General features: G+C 36.7%; 1 protein-coding gene across 1 annotated transcript; it reads right to left on the bottom strand.

Moving 5' to 3' along the window:
• hid1a (HID1 domain containing a) lies at positions 1-19,898 on the bottom strand. Its single transcript, XM_067382805.1, has 19 exons — positions 19,763-19,898; positions 17,761-17,910; positions 15,296-15,466; positions 14,803-14,925; positions 11,600-11,706; positions 11,282-11,398; positions 9,682-9,889; positions 9,474-9,530; positions 9,244-9,384; positions 9,067-9,157; positions 8,175-8,326; positions 7,982-8,060; positions 7,474-7,638; positions 6,219-6,446; positions 5,215-5,360; positions 5,053-5,142; positions 2,782-2,873; positions 2,542-2,700; positions 1-1,040 (listed from the first exon to the last, which is right to left on the bottom strand). Exons 1-19 carry the CDS (start codon positions 19,826-19,828, stop codon positions 977-979), a joined length of 2,406 nt encoding a protein of 801 aa, XP_067238906.1. The 5' UTR covers positions 19,829-19,898; the 3' UTR covers positions 1-976.
• Between the last annotated feature and the right edge of the window lie 270 nt (positions 19,899-20,168).

Here is a 20,168-nt window from a genome sequence, read left to right as displayed (position 1 = left end):
GTGAGAAGCGTGTTTTTGTACTCTACATCCTCTCAATATATTGGGACAAATTCTGCACAAATACACAAACATTAAAATACAAGTACAGATGCAATGTCTTGATCTGCTCCACAAGCTCTCTTATAAATACTGCCACAAATCAAGAAAAACATTCTGTTTACAGTTATCGGCACTTTAACAATATGATGAACATATGCAGAAACCACAAGCTAATCTTCTGCCATTTGACAACATTGGATAGTTTATCATATTTTTCATATATGTAGCCAGTGGTTCTACTTTAAACATCAAGCAATATTTACAGTATCTTATTAGCAAAACTGATATGCAGACAAAAATAGAGATATTGATATACCATCAAACAACCGCTATATAATATTTTGGAAACAACATTTTTTTGTGTACATTTTCATGATGTATATGAATACTGGTGGAATTCATCTAAACCAGCTTTTGATTTTTCTCCCAGCTATTCTTCATTCTAACTTTAGTGAAAATTGGGAGTAAAGTATGTAAATGCATAAGGGTAACAAAAAAAAGAGGATTCAGCAATATCACCCCCTTGTGGTGATATTAATACAATCCAAAGGTCTTTGTCAATGCTTCTGATAACTTCTAACAACCTAGAAATTATTCACAAGGTTTTCGGTGCGATAAATAGTATTCCTTCTTATAATAAGCACTTTAATCCTATAAAAACCACAGTGAGAGAGTTTCACGTGTCTGGGCTGCCTAAGCTGCTGAACACAGTATGCTTTTTTTTTACTATCAGAGCGCATGATTTATATATAGACGCGTTATCATCTGTACACCAGCCAGAACAAACAGACCGCTGACAGGCCGACTGGCAGCCATGGGCACTTCTCATGGAGTCTCACAGTCAAGGACGTGTCGCCTCTTCTCTGGGGAAGTGGAACGGGTTAAAGCAAAATGACAAGGCAAGATGAAGTCTGCGGGTTCTCAATGACCGACATTTTTACATCCTCTGGATCTCAAAGAGACGCACGTCGGTGTCGTACCAGATAGGCGGATCCACATTACTACAGTGAGAGGAAAAACAATGTTAAACTCACAAATGTATTCTGTTTACTTGGCTGGAACTAATTTAACATGCCAAGCACACATCCCGGACATATTTCACTTCAAAATCAACAAAAAGAAATTTTTTTTAAAAATAAATAAATAAATGTGGTAACACTTTAGTATGGGGAACAATTCACTTTCAACTAGTGGCTTAATAGCTTGCATACTGACTGTTAAATAGTGCTTATAAAGCACATATTAAAGGATTAGTCCACTTTTAAATAACATTTTCCTGATAATTTACTCACCCCCATCTTGGATGACCCCCATGTCATGATTCCCTTTCAGACGGTCACGTTCGACGTACGTCAGTAGTGACCGACGAATGGGGATATCAATTCGTCGGCCACTACTGACGTAAGTCTCCGTTTCCTACTTCAGGGAACGAGGGTTACATACGTAACCGAGACGTTTCCGCTTTCCGCATTCTTCAAAAAGCTTACGCTGTATGTCCTACACCTTCCCTATTCTACTTACGGAAAAAACGGAACTGATGCTGTGCTCGTACCGTAAGTTGAATAGGGAAGGCGTAGGACATACGGCGTAAGCTTTTTGAAGAATACAGAAAGTGGAAGCAAGTGCAAGGAGATAATTTGTGTTTGTAAAGCAATGACTGATCGTTTCTCTAGATAAGACCCTTATTCCTCGTCTGGTATCGTTTAAAGCCCTTTGAAGCTGCACTGAAACTGTAATTTTGACCTTCAACTGTCTGGAGGCCATTGAAGTCCACTATAAGGAGAATAATCCTTGAATGTTTTCATCAAAAACCTTCATTTCTTTTCGACTGAAGAAAGAAAGACATGAACATCTTGGATGACATGGGGGTGAGTAAATTATCAGGAAAATTTTATTTGAAAGTGAACTAATCCTTTAATCCTTTTATTCTATATGACCATACATCCCTAAATCCAACTCCATACCTAAACTTAAATGCTACATCAACTACCTTACTAACTATTAATAACCAGAAAATTAAGAGTTTATTGAGGCAAAAGTCGTAGTTAATAGTGAATGTGTTCCCCATACCAAAGTGTAACTTTTCTGGACCTTGAATGTGGTAATTTCGTTCCTTTCAATAGAATATAAAAAAATAAAAATCTCTTGGATTTCATCAAAAATATCTTAATTTGTGTTCCAGAGATGAACAAAGGTCTTAAGGGTGTGGAACGATATGAGGTTAAGTAATTAATGACAGAAATTTCATTTTTAGGGTGAACTAACCCTTTAAGCAGCAAGCTCATTGGCTACTGATACAGCAGGAGTCAAACAGCTGTGCCCTATAGAGAATGATGTGATTGCAAGCAGATTGAGTTGAGGACCTATTAGCCTGTGCCCTCTAGAGTTTCATGACATAACTTTGTGCATTATGAAAACTTTTTTGTTTTTTATAGTATGCATACGATTTCATGCCCAGAAAACACCAACCAAGAAAACCACCGACTGTAATGTCATACTAACCGCAAGTAAATGACTCCCCACATGTACGTGCGAAACCACATGGCAGTTCCTGCATTGGCCTGGTATTTCCGGATGAGAATGGGATGGGGCACGGGCAGCAGACCCACTAGAGTGCCATGCTGAAGAAACTTCAGGATCTCAGATTCATCCGTTAGACCCCTGATGCAAGAACATATTGTCATATGTCACAGCAGCAAATCAAACTACATGCAACTATCAAATGACAAACTCTCCTCTTACTTGTCAATGCAGATTTTTTCCACCTGTGGCACCAGTACTTGTAACAAGCGCATGATGGTCTGCAATGGGAGTTTGCTCTTCCAGGACAGGACCTGTGATTTGAGTGAAGATAGGGCTTTTTTAGACTTAAAATTATTGGCTAAGGGTTGTTCTAAAAGCCTTGATGAAACGGAAGCATCGACACATCTTTTCTTCCATATTGTGATGTAACAGTGTAACAGGTTATCGACAAAGAAAAAATGTAAGGTGGGAATGTGGTTCTGTGCATTTGTTATTGATTGGATGTTGAGATGTGGGCGTCGAAGCAGATGAACACAAGATTTCAGGGGCGGATTTAAGTGTACTAGATGACTGGAGTGTGCCGCGTACCTCATCCTAGAGAAGTCTGGCATTTCACTACAAGATCAAGTTATGATATTTTGATTACAAATTACAAAAACAATTAAAAAACGAACAGCTTAATGTTTATTGTGATGTCTTTTTAAAACAAGGATTAAACAACTGACAATAATTCCTGCCGTCAGTAAAGCTAGCCAGTTTGTGTTTCTGCATTAATTTATTTTTTAATAAAAAATTATGTGCTTTTAGATACACTGAACAAAACAAGTTTAAGCCAATATAAAACCATGCTTTTTGATTACACCAATATAAACATGCACTTCAAATAAATTACATGGTGGTTTCATTTTTTTCAGGGTGTGATCAAATTTGATTACATGATATGATATGAAACTGATATGATCTACTGAGAATTGTTTTGATTCCTCTTTTATTAGGTGTACACATGTTGGCTGTCTTTCCCATAATAAATGTGTCCTATAAACACACAGTTTACAACATACATACCAGCCAGATAAAAACTTAATGTTAAAAAGTCAAGGGTAAAGAGACAAACTAAAGCAAATACTGATCACAGTAATGGTGACTTCAAAAGAAAATATTTTCAATAAATCATCTAACCTCTATTATTTCTTAATTAAAAATAAAATAATTTATAATTAAAAAATAATTATTATTTATTTGGTTGAACTAAGAAAATAAGCCAAATTAGATTAAATAAATATGAAATTTGGTACTGAAAACTAAAAAAAAAAAAAGTAAGTTCATCTTATTTTCATTAACTACATTTTAGATAAATTAAAGTTAAAATAATTTTAAACTTGTCACGTCAAAAACACTTTATTCTGCAACTTTACTGAGTCAATTCATAAAGACAACTCAAAAAGTTATTTTTATTTATTTATTTTTTTAGTAATGGAGACTTGAGACACTGATATGCAGATTGATTCAGTTATTGGAAAGAGACTGATTCCTTTGATTGCTTAAGCATGTGTGAATTACCAAAGTCTGCGAGTTTCTCAACAGTGTTTGGGAGCAGTTTGGGTCTCTACTAATAGCGAAGCTGTAAGTTTAACTACTAAGAACTGTGATGTTACAACCTCGATACTGAGAAACGTCACATGGTTTTGCAGATGCTAAAATATTTTATTGATAGTCACAAGGCAGTACTGAGAACAAGTTTCTGTGCATGAATGTTTTCCTCTGTGTGTCTTTGTGCTCTGTATGGTAGAGAGAGTGGGAGAAAGACAACGTGATTTCCATAGGTCATGAAGCGTAATTTTGTAGGGAAAACGTGGATACAGTTTGTCATTTTAATCATATTGTTTGTTATGTTTATTTACTTGTTCAGTGTCTTTGTGGGTTTTGGTTCATTTGCTGAAATAAGTGAAATAATTTGGCGTGAAGTGACAGGGACATGTAATGCGGTCAAAACCTGCCTGGAACTACTTTAGCTGTGCGTCTACTGGAAAATAACTGCACACTTTAGAATGTTCATCAACCAATCAGATTCAAGCACTCAACAGCTCCGTAGTACAATCAATGTTATTAACCTGTTATATATGTAAGAAAAAAATATTCCATAAACATGGAATAAGAGAACTGGACTATGTTAAAGTACTAAAATCACCCAAAAAGCAAAACTCTGCCCTCGTTTTGTTCCAAACCTGTATGCTGTTATTTTTCCCATGTAAAACAAAAGGGAACAACTTAAAGGGAACAACATTGAAGAATCTTTATTTAGCCCTGTCTATCAAAGAGTTTGCTGAAACATACAGGTGTGGAATGATGTGAGGGTGTGTCAAAAAAAAAAAAAACTTTTTTTTTTTTTTTAAACTCAAGGGTAAAATGACACTTGGCTAACAATTTCCAGTTTAAAACCATTCGGCAGTACACTTATCATAATGGCTGTGGTAATGAAGGTTTTCTTACCCAGTCTGGCTTAGGATTCCAGTGGCTGACAGATGACGATGAGCTGGACAGACGTCTTCTTGCCATCTCTGCCTCAGTGTAGAAGACATCCTGGCAAGAGATATCACTGTTATCACCTTCGAAAGCAACTAGTGAACGTGATAGTGCGTCTGCTCCTCTGACCTCATTGTCTCTTCCTGAGATGGACTCTGTGTCGCTGGTTCCAGCTGCAGCGCTGTGTTCAGGGGTTTGTGGGGATTCAGCCTGTGGCACTGCTATCATAGTACCGTCTTCTGAAACCTGGGATTTCTCCGTCAGTTTATCAATGCCTAAAGAGAGTTAGCCTGTCTTAAATGAAGTGCCACTATAACATAATAGCTGGTCTTCACTATTAAAAGTGTTGGGGAAAGTAATTTCAAAAGTAATGCATTACAATATTGCGTTAGTCCCTAAAAGTAACTGTTAGTTACTTTTTATGGAAAGTAATGTGTTACGTTACTTTTTTCACCTGGGCTGGGCTTGCTTGCTTGTTTTTAATAACAAAAAATGTTCTATTTTTGGCAAAATGTAAAGGTCCCTTCACACTAAAAGTGAAATGAATAAGTTTCAGTCTGAAGGAAGTGCAAATTCACGCCTGTACAGTAGAGGGCGCAGCTCAAACAAACCTTTCAGCTGTGCTGCTGTTCTGGACCAGAGAAGAACAAACACAGATGTGATGTTTATCCAAAGTCATTTTTGCTTATTAGTAAGGTTGAATTGGATCATCGAAAGTCAGCAGCAAAGGATAATAAAGTGAGATTAAATACATAAAGTATTTTTGTGTTAAGATCTTTAAATATGCAGGTTTGCGTAGTATTCTGAGTTTCCATTTCACTGTTTTTAATCAAGTAAGATGAGTTAAATGCTCACATTAGTTTAGAACTACAATAAGCATCATGTTCACACAGCACATGCACTTATTCATAATCTCTCTCAGTTAATAGTCAATAAATGAGAAAACTTGCATTACTTATTTGAAATAGCAACTCAGATTGTTTTTTGTAAATTTAAAATACGTTATTTTACTAGTTTAATCTGATTACACAACTCACATTACCTGTAATGCTTTACCCCCAACACTGGATAATACTACCATTTAATATGCAAGCAATACGTGAGTCAGTAAACACACCAATAAGCAGAGCTACCTGGTATGGCCACCAGACTGGCCTTCAATGTGCCAGGCTCAGCAGGCACAGCTGGCCGTGAGCCCTCCATGGACACCGTCTCCTGTGAGCTGGTCCGAGAAATAGCGTTTGGAGATTTCCTCTTTCTCTGCAAGGCCTTCTGAATGGTTGCAGGGTCAGAGGGCAAATTGGCCAGCTGATGAAAGACGTTGCGCTTCCGAATGATGGCGTACACCAAATTACAGTTACCTGATCAAAACATTATCAGAGTTGGGGTCAGGGATGGAAATCAATGGGGGCTTGGGGCAAAAATTCCAGCAAAAGAAACAAAAATGCCCCCCAAATTCAAAATAAAGGGGCAAAAATTTACCCTGCACAATTGAACTAAATAATCTATTAATGCTGTCGCAATTAAAATTAAATGTGAAATTGAATTAAAAAGTGTTGATTACATTACATTTAGATCTACTCATGTTGCATCTGATTTTTCTTTTCTTTTTTTTGTGCAGTGTTGAGCATTATAACCAATCACATGTTTCTGTTAAGCTTATGAATGCAGTGACCAGAGGCATCAGAGGCATTTAAATTAGTTTCAGCTGAAAATGGAGTTTGTTTACTGTCTGAATTCTTTAATCATAAACAATAAGTTCAGATATGATGTAAGTAAAAGATTCATTTTACAGTGTTGATAGTTTTAGTGTTTATAATCAGAGGTTTTGCGAGAGTGCAGAACTCGAGCTAGACTGAAGTCATGGAGCGCTTCAGTGAAGGGGAACATTCTTGGCTTGCTTTATGTGTATAATTTATTCCCAGTTTGAAACACAGTAAAGATTAGACTATTGAAATAAAGTGTAACCAAAACTAACTATAAGTAACTTTGCATCTACATGTCAGCTAACTCAGAGTATTAGTAGACTGTCGTAGACTGTTAGGTAAAGGTGTTAGTGTTCGGTTCAGTACATTAAGATGACATGTAGATGCAAAGTTACTTACAGTCAGTAGAATGTCTGTTGGAGCATCAAAATAAAGTGTTAGCAGATATTAACCTGAATATTGGCCCTTAATGGATAAGGTCAATTCTGACCCTGGTCATCTTTATATAACCTTTCAGTAGAAGTACGACCACAGCATGTAAAAGAGTTTCCATCAATAATCTGCAAGAGTGTCACATGGACTTCTTTGAACAGAGTTGGGAGATTTGGCAAGAGACTGTCTAAAAAGGCTCCTACAAAATTAGAATTTATCTGGCAAAGATGAACGAGAGTGTCGATCTCACCATCAAACTGGTACTGAATGATATTATTGAAGGCCTCCAGCAAGAAGAAAGCCAGATGGTGATTCTGAGGTGCAGAAAACAGGAACCAGTTGGTGGAGAACGCCTCCAGGAGATGTAGGAGCTTGTTGGCCGCAACCATGGAAAGACTCTTTAGGTAGGGAGACACTAAACAAGGACAAGGTGTTATGTGACAGAGGACAACAATTACACAACACCTGAATGTCATGTACCAAACTTCACAGATTAAACTTTTTTTTTTTTTTTTTAAGTATTTATTCTACAATAAACCAATCATTCCATTTCAAATAAAGGCCTTTTTGATCTCAGGAAACCGACTGGACTTGTTCTCTTTGAGGAAAATAGCCTCACCCTAAGTGGAACAAATCATTTAGTCTCTTAGCACATGAAAGAAAAAAGTGTCACCTCTGTTTTTTTTGTGACATAACAACATCATGAAAACTGAATCCAAGTAAAGCCCTGTGCAAACCCAGACACTGTTATTACTCACCATTCACCACAATAGTGAGCAAGCAGTCATAGAGAGGCTGTAAACGCTGATGGCCACTGGTTATTATCTTGTGGAAAACCTTCAGACATAAGTTTTTAGAGATTTAAAAACACCTTATACGTTTCTGTTCGAAACAGACGCAATTTTTTTCGTGTGAATTGCAAAACTAAAGCAGGCTAAACTAAAGTCTCACCACAATGAGCAGGTCAGCATGTGTGCCTGTGAACACAGGGATGTCCATAGGGACATGAAGAGAGTACGGCTTGTTCAGACGCACACCAAAGTTCCTCTCTCCACTCAGCAGCAGCAAAATGAATACACCGATGTGCATGAGACCGACCCGTGCTGAAGTTCAACATACACAATAACATCATCAAGTGCTCGACAGACAGAATCATAACAGAAGTTACATATTAGAGATCTTAAAAAGTACAGCAACAAAAACAACCTATTTAAATCCAAGGGTCAGAGAGGGTGAACATTCTCATAAAATCTTTCGTTCATCTTTGTGAAACTAATGAATTTGTAATGAAACCTGAGAGATTTCTCATCAAAATCTTGATATTTCAAAATGTTCAGCTTAAACCAAGTCTTCTGAAGAGACACAGGGCCAATTCCAAATGACGTTTCTGCGCCCTTGAAGGGCACTTCAGGAGGGGAACGCCATTTGTAGGGGCGTTCCAAACGAAAGTGAACAACTGAAACTCTTTGCAAAGGACCGTTCCACAAGACTGTTTGTGTCGTAGTCACTTCAAGGAATAATAACAGAATAATTCAAGTTCTGTTTGTGATATATTACACATTTTCCTTGTGCATGTCAAAAGTTTGGACAAATTACTATTTTTAATGTTTTTGAAAGAAGTCTCTTATGCTCATCAAGGCTGCATTTAAAATTGCCTTAAATTTGATTGTGTCTATTCAGAAGACTTGGATTAAACCACTCGATTCATATGGATTACTTTTACATTGTAATTTTATACTTTAATGCGTGAAAGTTTTGGTTGCATGAACCTTCAATGGATGGGCACGAAGAATGAGAGGGATGTTCAGCTATCCCTTCAAAAACTTCCATTCAGCACACTTACATTGGTCAGCTCGGGCATCATTCAGGTAAAACAGAATAGGCACTAATATGTCCAACACATCACTGCTCTTCAGCACAAAGAACAGGAATTTCTATAAGAAAGAAATGCAGGGATTATGTGTGAATTATTGACCAGCATGTTCTGGAGCTGACTGTATTGAAGTACCCAATCTCTTACTTTGTTGAAGTCACAGAGTTTCCAGAAAAGGACCAGCAGTTCCTGGTGAAACTGGATCTTTTTGGTTGAGTTGGGCAGGTATGTTTGAGTGAGTGGGTTGGTCAGCAGACGTGCCAAACCTTTCAGCACAAAGTCGTAATCCTGCATACACAAGGAAAATCAGCTCACACATCAAGAGAACAATGCTTTTGTATTTTCTTGACCTATCCTAAGATGAAGTATCTCCATACCTCCTCCCTGTGAATTCTGGACAGGTAATTCACGAAGAGGTTATTTGGCCCAACAGACTATAAATAAACAGAAAAAGAGAAGGTATAGCTCACACAATTATCAGTAGACCATTTTATTCAGATAGTCTAGCCCAAGTTTTTAACCGTTCCTTTGACTTTACTCCATGTGAGTGGGTGTTGTGTACATTATGGGGTGTGGTGTGCTTACATCCTGCTCTTCCATGCTGGAGGGGGAGGGTGGGCGGTATGGCTGTCCACCCTCATGCTCTAGGGTCACTATGAGGATTTGCACGGCCTGCTCCACCAGCTGCTCACGGTAGTCGGAGAAGAGCAGGTGGTTGTAGGGGATCCCATAACCCACCGGGTCATAAGCGCACACCACGTTCAGCAGGGAGGTGAAGAGAGGCAGAGCGTGTCTGTGAGAAAGACAGACTGTCAGTGTTTTCTACACTTTTATATTGCTGAAGACAATGTGAGTGATGAAACTCCACGCCTAGATGCTCGGGTGGTTGTAATAGCAATGAAGTTACTAGAGAGTTCTGGATGGTTCCCGGGGTGTTGTTAGTTAGATGCTAAGGTGTGTTTTTTGTGTTCTTTTCTTATTTTCCAGTACAAATATCTAAACATTGTTAAATCAAGATACATTTACTTTAGAAGCACAATAGATATGTTTCAGTCTACCTATTTTTATGCAAATTTTGGGATATTACATAAAAAAATATATTAAAAAAGCTGAATGGAAACGCCAAGATGCACATAAATACATAAATTCTAAAAAATGCGTATAAAAACTCATGCCGTTAATTGAGGCGGATATTTTTTAATCCGATAAGAAGACATTTATCAAATAAATCTCTTAATGCATATCAAAAAACTCATGTGACTTTGAAACTAATAAAACCATCAAGGCTCAAGGATCCAACTACATGAAACACTGATCACCATAATGTTCAAATGTTTGTTCCGCTTTCCTCAGTGGTTTTATCATCAGTGGTTTTAACATCAAATGTCGTCACTAGTGGTCACAATGAGCACATTAAACACAGGGGATTTTGCTGTGTTTTTAAGTTGAAAAGTTAGTGATCCTTAATATTTAAATGACATTCGAAGAATGAAGTTCAAATAATATTTTCTGCCGGCATCATGAAAAAATTCATCAAATACTAATGACAATATGTGGTGATTTCATGAACATTGTTTTGAACAAGTGTTTAATTCTAACACTTGCATAACCTTAGAGCATAAATTTAAGAGAAAAGTTAGGAACAAGAACTATGGGACAGGCTACAAAACTTTCCCACGTTATAAGGATGTTCTTTTAAAACATCAAACACAGCCTTATTCATTTGAAGTTAGTTGTCATCCTTGGAACATTCTAAAGGATGTTCCAAGAATGTTGTTCTAAGAACGTTTTCTCCCAACATTATGAGGGCATTTAAAAAAACTTCTACAAACTAACAAAGCTAACCTCTTAAGAACATTAAGATAACATTGAACAAATGTTCTATTAATGTTACTGGATGAACGTTTGTTCATAACTTTGAGAAAACCTTTCCAAAACCTTAGCCAAAGTTATGAGAACATTCCCTGTTAGCTGGGTAGTTTTTAGTGGGCTGCTGCTACACAGATGCTAGGATGTGCTGGGTGGTTGCTAGATGGTTTCAAGATCAGAAGAACCCACAGTGAAGTTTACATGCAGTTTAATTCTCAGGATTAGAGGCTTGACTTGGCAAACACCACTTGTAAGTCTGCAGGTGTTTAATTGGGGAGTGTTATGTTTGTCTTTTGTGTGTCATATGGAGTCTGACCTGTTTTCAGCAGAACAGAAGAAGGTGACCCAGGGGTTGAGGATACTGTTTTCTGCTGTTGGCGGCAGGTACATAGCCTCTGAGAAACAGGTGAGCAGTAACCTCAGCAGCTCAGACCTATAAACACATGACACACAGAGGAGGAACACTGGAGGGCATGTAGACTACTCAGTTTAGCTAATCTGATCATCCGTTTGAGTGGAAAAACAGGTCCGGGCTTTTAGATGTCTTGCGTGGTTACTGATTAAAAGGTCACCATGGAAACTCAAATAAAGACACATGTGGCCCTGGCTGGGAATGGAGTCCAGTCACTCTTACCTATTGAGATCGTGGATGTAGTTGAGTGGGGGGGACTGAGCGAAGCCCACTCCGGCCTCCCAAATGTATTCACAGCTGTCCAGTGACTGCATGTCCTCAACCGAATCCTGTACATGACAGAAACTCAATCTGAATTAAATGTCATGGCAACACTGAAAAAAAAAATAATAATAATAATTGCCCTAAAGTTAAGATTTCTAATACATTTCTAATACATGAATTTTTTATCAAATTTCCATTAATTTTGGATAACATAGTAAAAAATAATAATAAAATTCTCAAAGTGATGCATATTTGTCAGCCACATTTGTCCGTCAAAGTGATGCATATTTGTCAACCATAAAAAAGGTAAAATACATTTAAGATTTCTGCACTGCAACAATCATGGCATAGTTTATTATTAACTACTATTTGCACCCATTTGATTTTTTTACTTTCAAAATACATTTAATCAAATTTCTTAGAATCAGCATATATCTGTTCATTGCGAAAACAATTAAATTTATTCAGTTAAAAAGTGAAACATAGTTAAAGGTGGCTAGCTTGAAAGATTGAAACACATTGTATTTATTGATGATACATATATAAACCTGGTTATTGTGTATTGAAAACACATTCAGTTTATTAGCACTATTACAGAAATCTTACCTGTTTCTTACCTGTTATTACATTTATTAGTTTATGTTAAAACCGTGTAATCCAAATTGATGGAAAGTTTATATGCAATTCAAATAAATACATTTTAAATTTATGCCTAAATAGTTTAGTTTGGGTGCTAAATAGGAAAAGGATCAACTGGCCAGAACTTTGAAACCACAATCAACATGAAGGTAACATTAGTATAATGCGTTAAGAGCTCGCTCAAGCCTTGAGGAGCAAAACCATTTAGTGCTTTGTAAGTAATTAGCAAGATTTTCGTATGCAATGTCTATTATCACAACCAGTAAAGCATTACAATAAACGAGCCTTGAGGTCATGAACGCATGAACTAACCTTTCTGCATCTGACATTGTGAACATAATATGTCGTAGTTTAGGTATATTTTTAAGATGGAAGAATGTGGTTTTACAGATGCTAGAAATGTGGCTTTCAAATGAAAGATTGGTATCAAAAAGCACTAACTAATGACGAAGACTTAAAGCAGCCATCAAGTGTTCTATTCTACAGTATTCTAGGTTATTATGTGCAAAGGTTTTGGTCCAATAATTATAACCAATGTTTTTTTTTTTTTTTTTTAAGAATTTAAAGGTGCAGTATGTAAGATTTCTGTCTGCTAGAGGTCGCTAGAGGCCTATTCAAAACAAAGGCGTAGCCTGATGATGCCAAGTTTGAGCGCGGAATCTTGTGACTTCACCTCAACGGCTGGTGCAAAACCTCGGCATAGTTGAATAACAAGAGTTCAGTACATGGAAATGACAAACGTTGAGTTTCAAACTCCATTGCTTCCTCCTTCTTATATAAATCTCATTTGTTTAAAAGACCTCCGGAAAACAGGCGAATCTGAACATAAAACCGACTGTTACGTAACAGTCGGGATCATTAATATGTACGACCCCAATATTTGCATATGTCAGCTCATGTTCAAGGCATTACACAAGGGCAGCCAGTATTAACGTCAAAAAATGGCAGATGGAGCAATAATAACTGACATGATCCATGATTACATGATATTTTTAGTGATATTTGTAAATTGTCTTTCTAAATGTTTCGTTAGCATGTTGCTAATGTACTGTTAAATGTGGTTAAAGTTACCATTGTTTCTTACTGTATTCACGAAGACAAGAGTCGTCGCTATTTTTATTTTTAAACACTTGCAGTCTGTATAATTCATAAACACAACTTCATTCTTTGTAAATCTCTCCAACAGTGAAGCATTAGCCCATTAGCCACAGAGCATATAGCCTCAAACTCATTCAGAATCAAATGTAAACATCCAAATAAATACCATACTCACATGATCCGACGCATGCATGCAGCATGCATGACGAACCTCTTGTAAAGATCCATTTGAGGGTTATAGTAGCTGTGTGAACTTTGTTTTTGCACTGTATAACTGCACTTATAGTCGAGAGCTCGGGAGGGCAGGGAGCGCGAGATTTAAAGGGGCCGCGCAGCCTGAATCGGTGCATAGTTAATGATGCCCCAAAATAGGCAGTTAAAAAAATTAATTTAAAAAAATCTATGGGGTATTTTGAGCTTCACAAACATATTCAGGGAACACCATAGACTTATATTACATCTTTTGAAAATACGTTCTACGACACCTTTAACGTTACTATAGTATGAAGCAGAGCAGGAGCGAGTGTTGGGGGAGCTGAATGATGCCGCTGGAGCGATTGTGCAATACACGCCTCACAAGCAGCGGAATTTTTATTATGCCAGTCGCCGGCACTGCTTCCGCTATTCCAGTCATGAGTATGAGGTAACACAGCTCTGTTTATCATATTACACACATTTAAGTGTGTTGAAAATTATGTTATAACGTTACTCTGTGCGTTCGCTTGGCAGCTGCTGTGATACACTTGTTACACACTGCAGTAAGCTAGATCGATTTTAGAATATCATATTAAATTTTACTGGTTTATGTTACTGCAAAATTCTTACATATTGCACCTTTAATAGTAGAAAATTACTAGTCATAAATTTTTTATATCAGCTATGCATTCCATTAATTTTGTGAATTGGAAAGTTTCGTCAGGGCGCAAAGAAATATAGAGCTGAGTATCATCAGCGTAACAGTGAAAACTAACGCCATGCTTCCTAATGATATCTCCCAAGGGTAGCATTTACAGAGTGAAAAGCAACGGTCCTAGTACTGAGCCTTGCCGTACTCCATATTGAACTTGTGATCAATATGATATCTCATCGTTTACTACAAACTGATAATGGTCAGATAAGTATGATTTGAACCATGCCAATGCAATTTCAGAAATGCCAACATAATTTTCGAGTCTATTCAGAAGAATATTGTGGTCGATAGTGTCAAATGCAGCACTAAGATCCTGTAACACTAATAGAGAGATACAACCACAATCTGATGATAAGAGCAAATCATTAGTAACTCTAATGAGAGCAGTCTCAGTACTATGGTATGGTTTAAATCCTGACTGTCTAAAAACACAACTTGTACAGATGATGGGCTACAAATAAAATGTATAATTTCTTAACTGTGCATTTGGTCAGACAGACAGTGGTGAACTCACAGGTCTTCCTTTCTTGTGGCTGTGAACAGTGAAGTCTGGACAGAAAAGCAAGTCAGCCAGAGCCAGTAAGAGAGACTCTGCAAGCGGACGGGCCCCTTCATCCTCATCCTCCATATCATCCATCTATCCAGAGGAAAAAACAAAATCACATTTTTTTTTTTTTTTTACCTATTATCTATGATTAAAATGTATCTGTTTATAACACTAATTTGATTATAATATTTCAAATCTATAAAATGGCTGTTTTTAGGAATTTGGATTTCTCCTACAGCAAATAACCAACCACAACTAGGACATGATGAAAATGCATAAATGTGCTTATGTGAATGTACTGTATACTGAGGGACATTCATTTGAGAGTGTTTCATAATCCTACACTGCTATTTCTGAAAACACTTAAATACAGGCTTGAAGTTACATGGCTGAATATCCGTTTTAAACTGAATTGATAGCACTAAACAGTTATTATTTAGAGCATCATCGTCATCCTCACCCCCGCTCTGCCAGCGCCAGGGACGGTGGACCAGAAGAACCCTCTCCAGTCCTGGTCTTCAAAGATGTAGGGTAGGATTCGAGTGAGCATTCGACTGCAATTCAGCACAATCTGCTTCTCCTTCTCTGTGGGGCAGCCAGACTCAGCGCCCTGAACCAACTTCTCCACCGCCTGTGACGATACACACATACCCTCATGTCAGCATATACAGAAGACAGTATGAACACTTTCACCCGCTACACCCACACACACAGAGGCGCCAAAACATGCAATCAGTCTAAAACTTTTAGAATGTCACTGTATTAGATAACTACATATCAAAGCAAGGCATACTGTCACGGTAGACGGATGATGGATCTAAATGCAACACTTTGTTTTATTACACTATATTTAAAAAAAAAAAAACATACCAGCTGTGTTAAAACAAAGACAATACCAGACCCTGAACAATGGGAACTATGGAGTATAAATGCACAGGTAGATAATTAACTGAACAAGGAACAGGTGAAGAACATAATCGGTAACTATGGAAACTAAATTGAGGCTAGAATAAAGGAAACAGGAACTAAACACTAAGAACAGGGCAAAATGAAATACAAAATAATAGTCCTAGAACACAAAACATAAGACAAATAGTTATTTTAGTATTTATTAATATTTTGAATTAGCTTTTATTTTCATATTTTTAGTTATGTTCATTTTAGGGTTTTTTTTGTCATTTCGTTCAGTTTATTGCCATGTTAACATTTCTAATTTTCACTTAGTTTACGTTTTATGTTATTTCAGCTTTTAATTTCAATTAACAGAACCATTTTGAACAGTGAACTACACTACAGTTCAAAGGTTTGGGGTCTGTAAGATTTTTTAATGTTTTCAAAAGAAGCTTATTTGATCACAAAATACATTCAAACAGTAACACCGAAATATGATTAAAATCAGTGTTAATTAATTACTTAATAGCTACTAATTACATCTGTAATTAGATTATTACACTAATTACTTTCTGTAAAATGTGTTGCATTAATTACTTTTCAAATCCCATATCATCTTCAACCAGCTGAACAATACAAGGACTGACAGCTATTAATTCTTCCACATAAATAATATAAAACTGCCTAAGTTATTCTTAAACTGACCAAAGTATTTAAAGTGAGAAGATTACATTAAACAAATATTTTAACATTAGACATTAAATCTTGATGTTAAATCAACTATTGTTTTATATTGTTCTAAAATCTATACATGCAATTACATAAGAAGTAACTGTAAATTACAGAAAAATTAAGAGTATTCCCTTACTTTGCTTTTTCAAGGGAATTAAATAATTAAAATGCAGTAATTAATTACTTAGTAATGAGCTCCACCCAACAAATGGAAAAATGTAATTTATTCCTGTGATCAAAGCTGAATTTTCAGCATCAATGCTCCAGTCTTCAGTCACATGGTCCTTCAGAAATCATTCTTATATGCTGATTGCTCAAGAAAAATTTCCGATTATCATCAATGATGAAACCGTTGTGCTGCTTCATATTTCTGTGGAAACCATGATTAATTATATTTGCAGGATTCTTTGATGAATTGAAAGTTCAAAAGAACAGCATCTATGTGAAACAGAAATCTTTTGTGACATTATTGTTTGTTCTGTTCCCATGTCTCATTGTGTCTTTTCCCCATTTCCCTGTGTGATTGATTAGTTATCCTGTTCAACTGTTGTCTATCAATTTACTTATTAGTCCCTGTGTATTTAAGCCTGTGTTCTGGGGTTAAGGTGTGTATTTAAGCCCTGTGTTAAGGTTTGTTATCTGTTTCCCAGAGTTTTTCCTACCTGTTGTTCAGTGAATTATTGAATTAAAGTCGGTTTCCTGATTCTTTCATCTTTGTGAGCTAAATGTATATAACCACCAGTGACAATTATAAATGCCTTTACTGTCCCTTTTGATCAATTTAAAACATCTAATCTGATCACTAATTTTCAAAAAGCAGTGTATATTAAACCATTTATTTATAAAGCTTAATTTTGTTTAATGTTTTATTCATCATGTGTGTTTGTACTGTCATTCTATAAAATAAATTCCCTTTGTTATCTTGTGTTATTCAGACATTCACACAAGTGCCAGATACTTTTTGGAGCCACATACATGTGCATACAAGCTTCCAAATAATTCAACACAATATAATCTCTCTCTTGATGGTGTGACGTCATTCCTCCAGGACACAGTAACACAACACTTCTCTCTCGTCTGCCTGCATGTGAGCCCGAAGACTGAATATCTCTAATCATGTTTTCTTTCTGATGGGCAGTCTCAAACAGGAAGCGCAAGGACTGAGACAGGAAGGGGAAAGCACCAGCTGTTTTCCTGTCCCACCAACATTTTTAAGATCCTCACAGTTACTGGCTATTATTGATGAAGCACAGACTGCATGTTACTGTTACAGGTGAATGACTGTGTTTCAGGTGCTGTTACCTTGTAGCACAGTGTTGCAAGATTGGAGGGCGATTCCTCGCGCACAGCTCGGATCTCAGCGGCCGGCACCAGGGCAAACACATCCTGTACACTGGTCGCAGTATCCGACCAGAACTGATCCCAGAACGCGTCATCTGTGGCCTCCACGGGCTGGGGTGGAGGGGGTGAGGACCATACAGGTTTAATACATGTGCACATCCTTTCAACACACACCAGCTGGGCTGATCCAAACAATGAATTCATAAACCACATCAATATTTGATTAAAGGGATAGTTCACGCAAAAATGAAAATTATCCCATAATTTACTCACCCTCAAGCCATCCTAGGTGTATATGACTATCTTCTTTCAGATGAACACAATCAGAGATACATTTAGAAATAAACTGGCTTTTCTAAGCTTTATAATGGGAGTGAATGGGGCTTGAGAATTTGAAGCCCAAAAAAGAGCATCCATCCATCGTAAGAGTAATTCACACGGCTCCAGGGGGTTAATAAAGGCCTTCCGAAGCAAAGCGTTCATCAATACGTCATGTGTCAGGTTAGAGGTCACTCTTCCGCTGGAACTAGACTTGCATACGGAAGTCAGTGACTCCAGTTTATAAAGTTAAAAAATATGAATATTTTTATTACAAAAACCATTGTTTCACTTCAGAAGGCCTTTATTAACCCCGTATGGAGCCGTATGGTTTATTTCTGCCCTCTATTCAATATTCCGTTTCACTTGGAAATACGTCACAACACTTCACAACACTGGAGAAAAGTTGTTTGCAACTTCCGATTCACGTGGACTTTAAGGCAACAAACTTCAACAGATTTGTGAGTTTTCTCAACTTGTTGTATTCAGTTTATACAACGAAAAGTTCAGAAAAATCAAAAATCTCCTACAAAAACAAGATAAGAAAACTCAAAAATCTTCTAAAGTTTGTTGCCTTAAACTTATACGTTTTCTCAACTTTTTATTTTTTACAGTGTACATATCTTTAGGTCGTTTTCTGAAATTGAGTTTTTCTCTGCTCCAGAAATCCCCACTTCAGCACAAAAGGTTACAGTTTTATTCCTATCTATATTCTGAAGGGTTTTACTGAGGGTTTTGTTCTTTTGCCTGATTTTAAACAACATTTTACTCCTTAAAAAAAAAAAAAATCTTCCGACTGTTGACAGTAATTTCTGATTTATGGAGATATCCCAAATATTTCAATATAAATATTTGAAAATTAATACATATCTAATTAGATAATGCATCATTTTCATATTTAAATTTAATATTGAGAAAAACAGAAATACAAAAATTTTGTTAGATTTGTTAAATTTCTCCTGGGGTATATTGCCTTAATATTAAAATATCTTTAGATGACTGACAGTTAAAAAACTTCACATCATCACGTCAGTAGGGGCGGGGTCTAGCATACGTCATGTTATTACCCCTCATATCTATTTTTTTCCCACATAAAACTATATATATATATATATATATATATATATATAAATCTAAAATAGATGGTAGACATAAAAAAAATTAAACTTTAGCTTTTATTAGTAAGGTTTATTTTTAATACTAAAAAAAAAACAGTTATTATGCAAATTAGCGCTACGCAGATTTATCTTTAAAAAATCTAGCTATTTATAGACTTTTAATAACATTATAATAAAGTATTACAATAATATTAAATTCTTAAAAAAAAATATTTGACTCAGTTCACTAAGAATGAGCAACAGAATTATATTGACATATAAACACAAGACACCTGTCACACTAGAAGCAACTCAAGCATCATTAATCTGAATGAAACACCAGTCAGTGCCCAAGCGCACCTACGTTACACACACAGACACACACACACACATATATATATATAGATATATATGTAGAAAAACTGAAGTAAGGTGTTATTTGAACAATTGTGAGGTGTTGCAGAGGTCTGGTGGTCGGCGCAGGCGCTCCATCTGGAAACAAACACACGCTCCTAATAACAGCCTCGCTTAACAGCAAAGACACAAACCTGTGTTTTTGTAGTCAGCTGTATCACCGCCTTCCTGAAATTCAGCTTCGAGTCCGTATTTCCCATTTTTCCTGATATGTTGTTTTAATGATGAGGCGCAGCTCTAATCCCCGTCACCTCCTCCTCTGCGTGTGTCATCTGCGGAGGCGGCGGTGCTGCGCTAAACACACCAACTTCCGGCAGGACAATTTCACATTCCTACTATGGGCAAGGCTGGGCTCATGAATATTAATTAGGTAATGTGCCGTAAGGCCATTAGGCGTAACTGATTGGTTAAACTGCAGGCCGTTAGCGGCCTTTAATCAGATGACTCCTGAATATTAACCGTGCTTAGGTTACGTAACTGGATGCACAAGAAAGGTTACTAAGCAACGTCAGTCGGCTCTAATTCATATTCATAAGCCAG

This window comes from Chanodichthys erythropterus, chromosome 3 (genome assembly GCF_024489055.1).
Source record: "Chanodichthys erythropterus isolate Z2021 chromosome 3, ASM2448905v1, whole genome shotgun sequence".
In the NCBI taxonomy this organism is placed as follows: domain Eukaryota; kingdom Metazoa; phylum Chordata; class Actinopteri; order Cypriniformes; family Xenocyprididae; genus Chanodichthys; species Chanodichthys erythropterus.
The sequence above is the reverse complement of the archived record's forward strand: the minus strand, read 5'-3'. Positions and strand labels throughout refer to the sequence as shown.

Excerpts from the sequence above, each read along its gene's own strand:
- hid1a (XM_067382805.1), bottom strand. The coding sequence starts at position 19,828 with ATGGGAAATACGGACTCGAAGCTGAATTTCAGGAAGGCGGTGATACAG. Across the intron at positions 5,361-6,218 it reads CAGTCTGGTGGCCATACCAG|GCATTGATAAACTGACGGAG; the intron begins GTAGCTCTGCTT and ends AACTCTCTTTAG. Across the intron at positions 5,143-5,214 it reads TCTCAGGAAGAGACAATGAG|GATGTCTTCTACACTGAGGC; the intron begins GTCAGAGGAGCA and ends ATCTCTTGCCAG.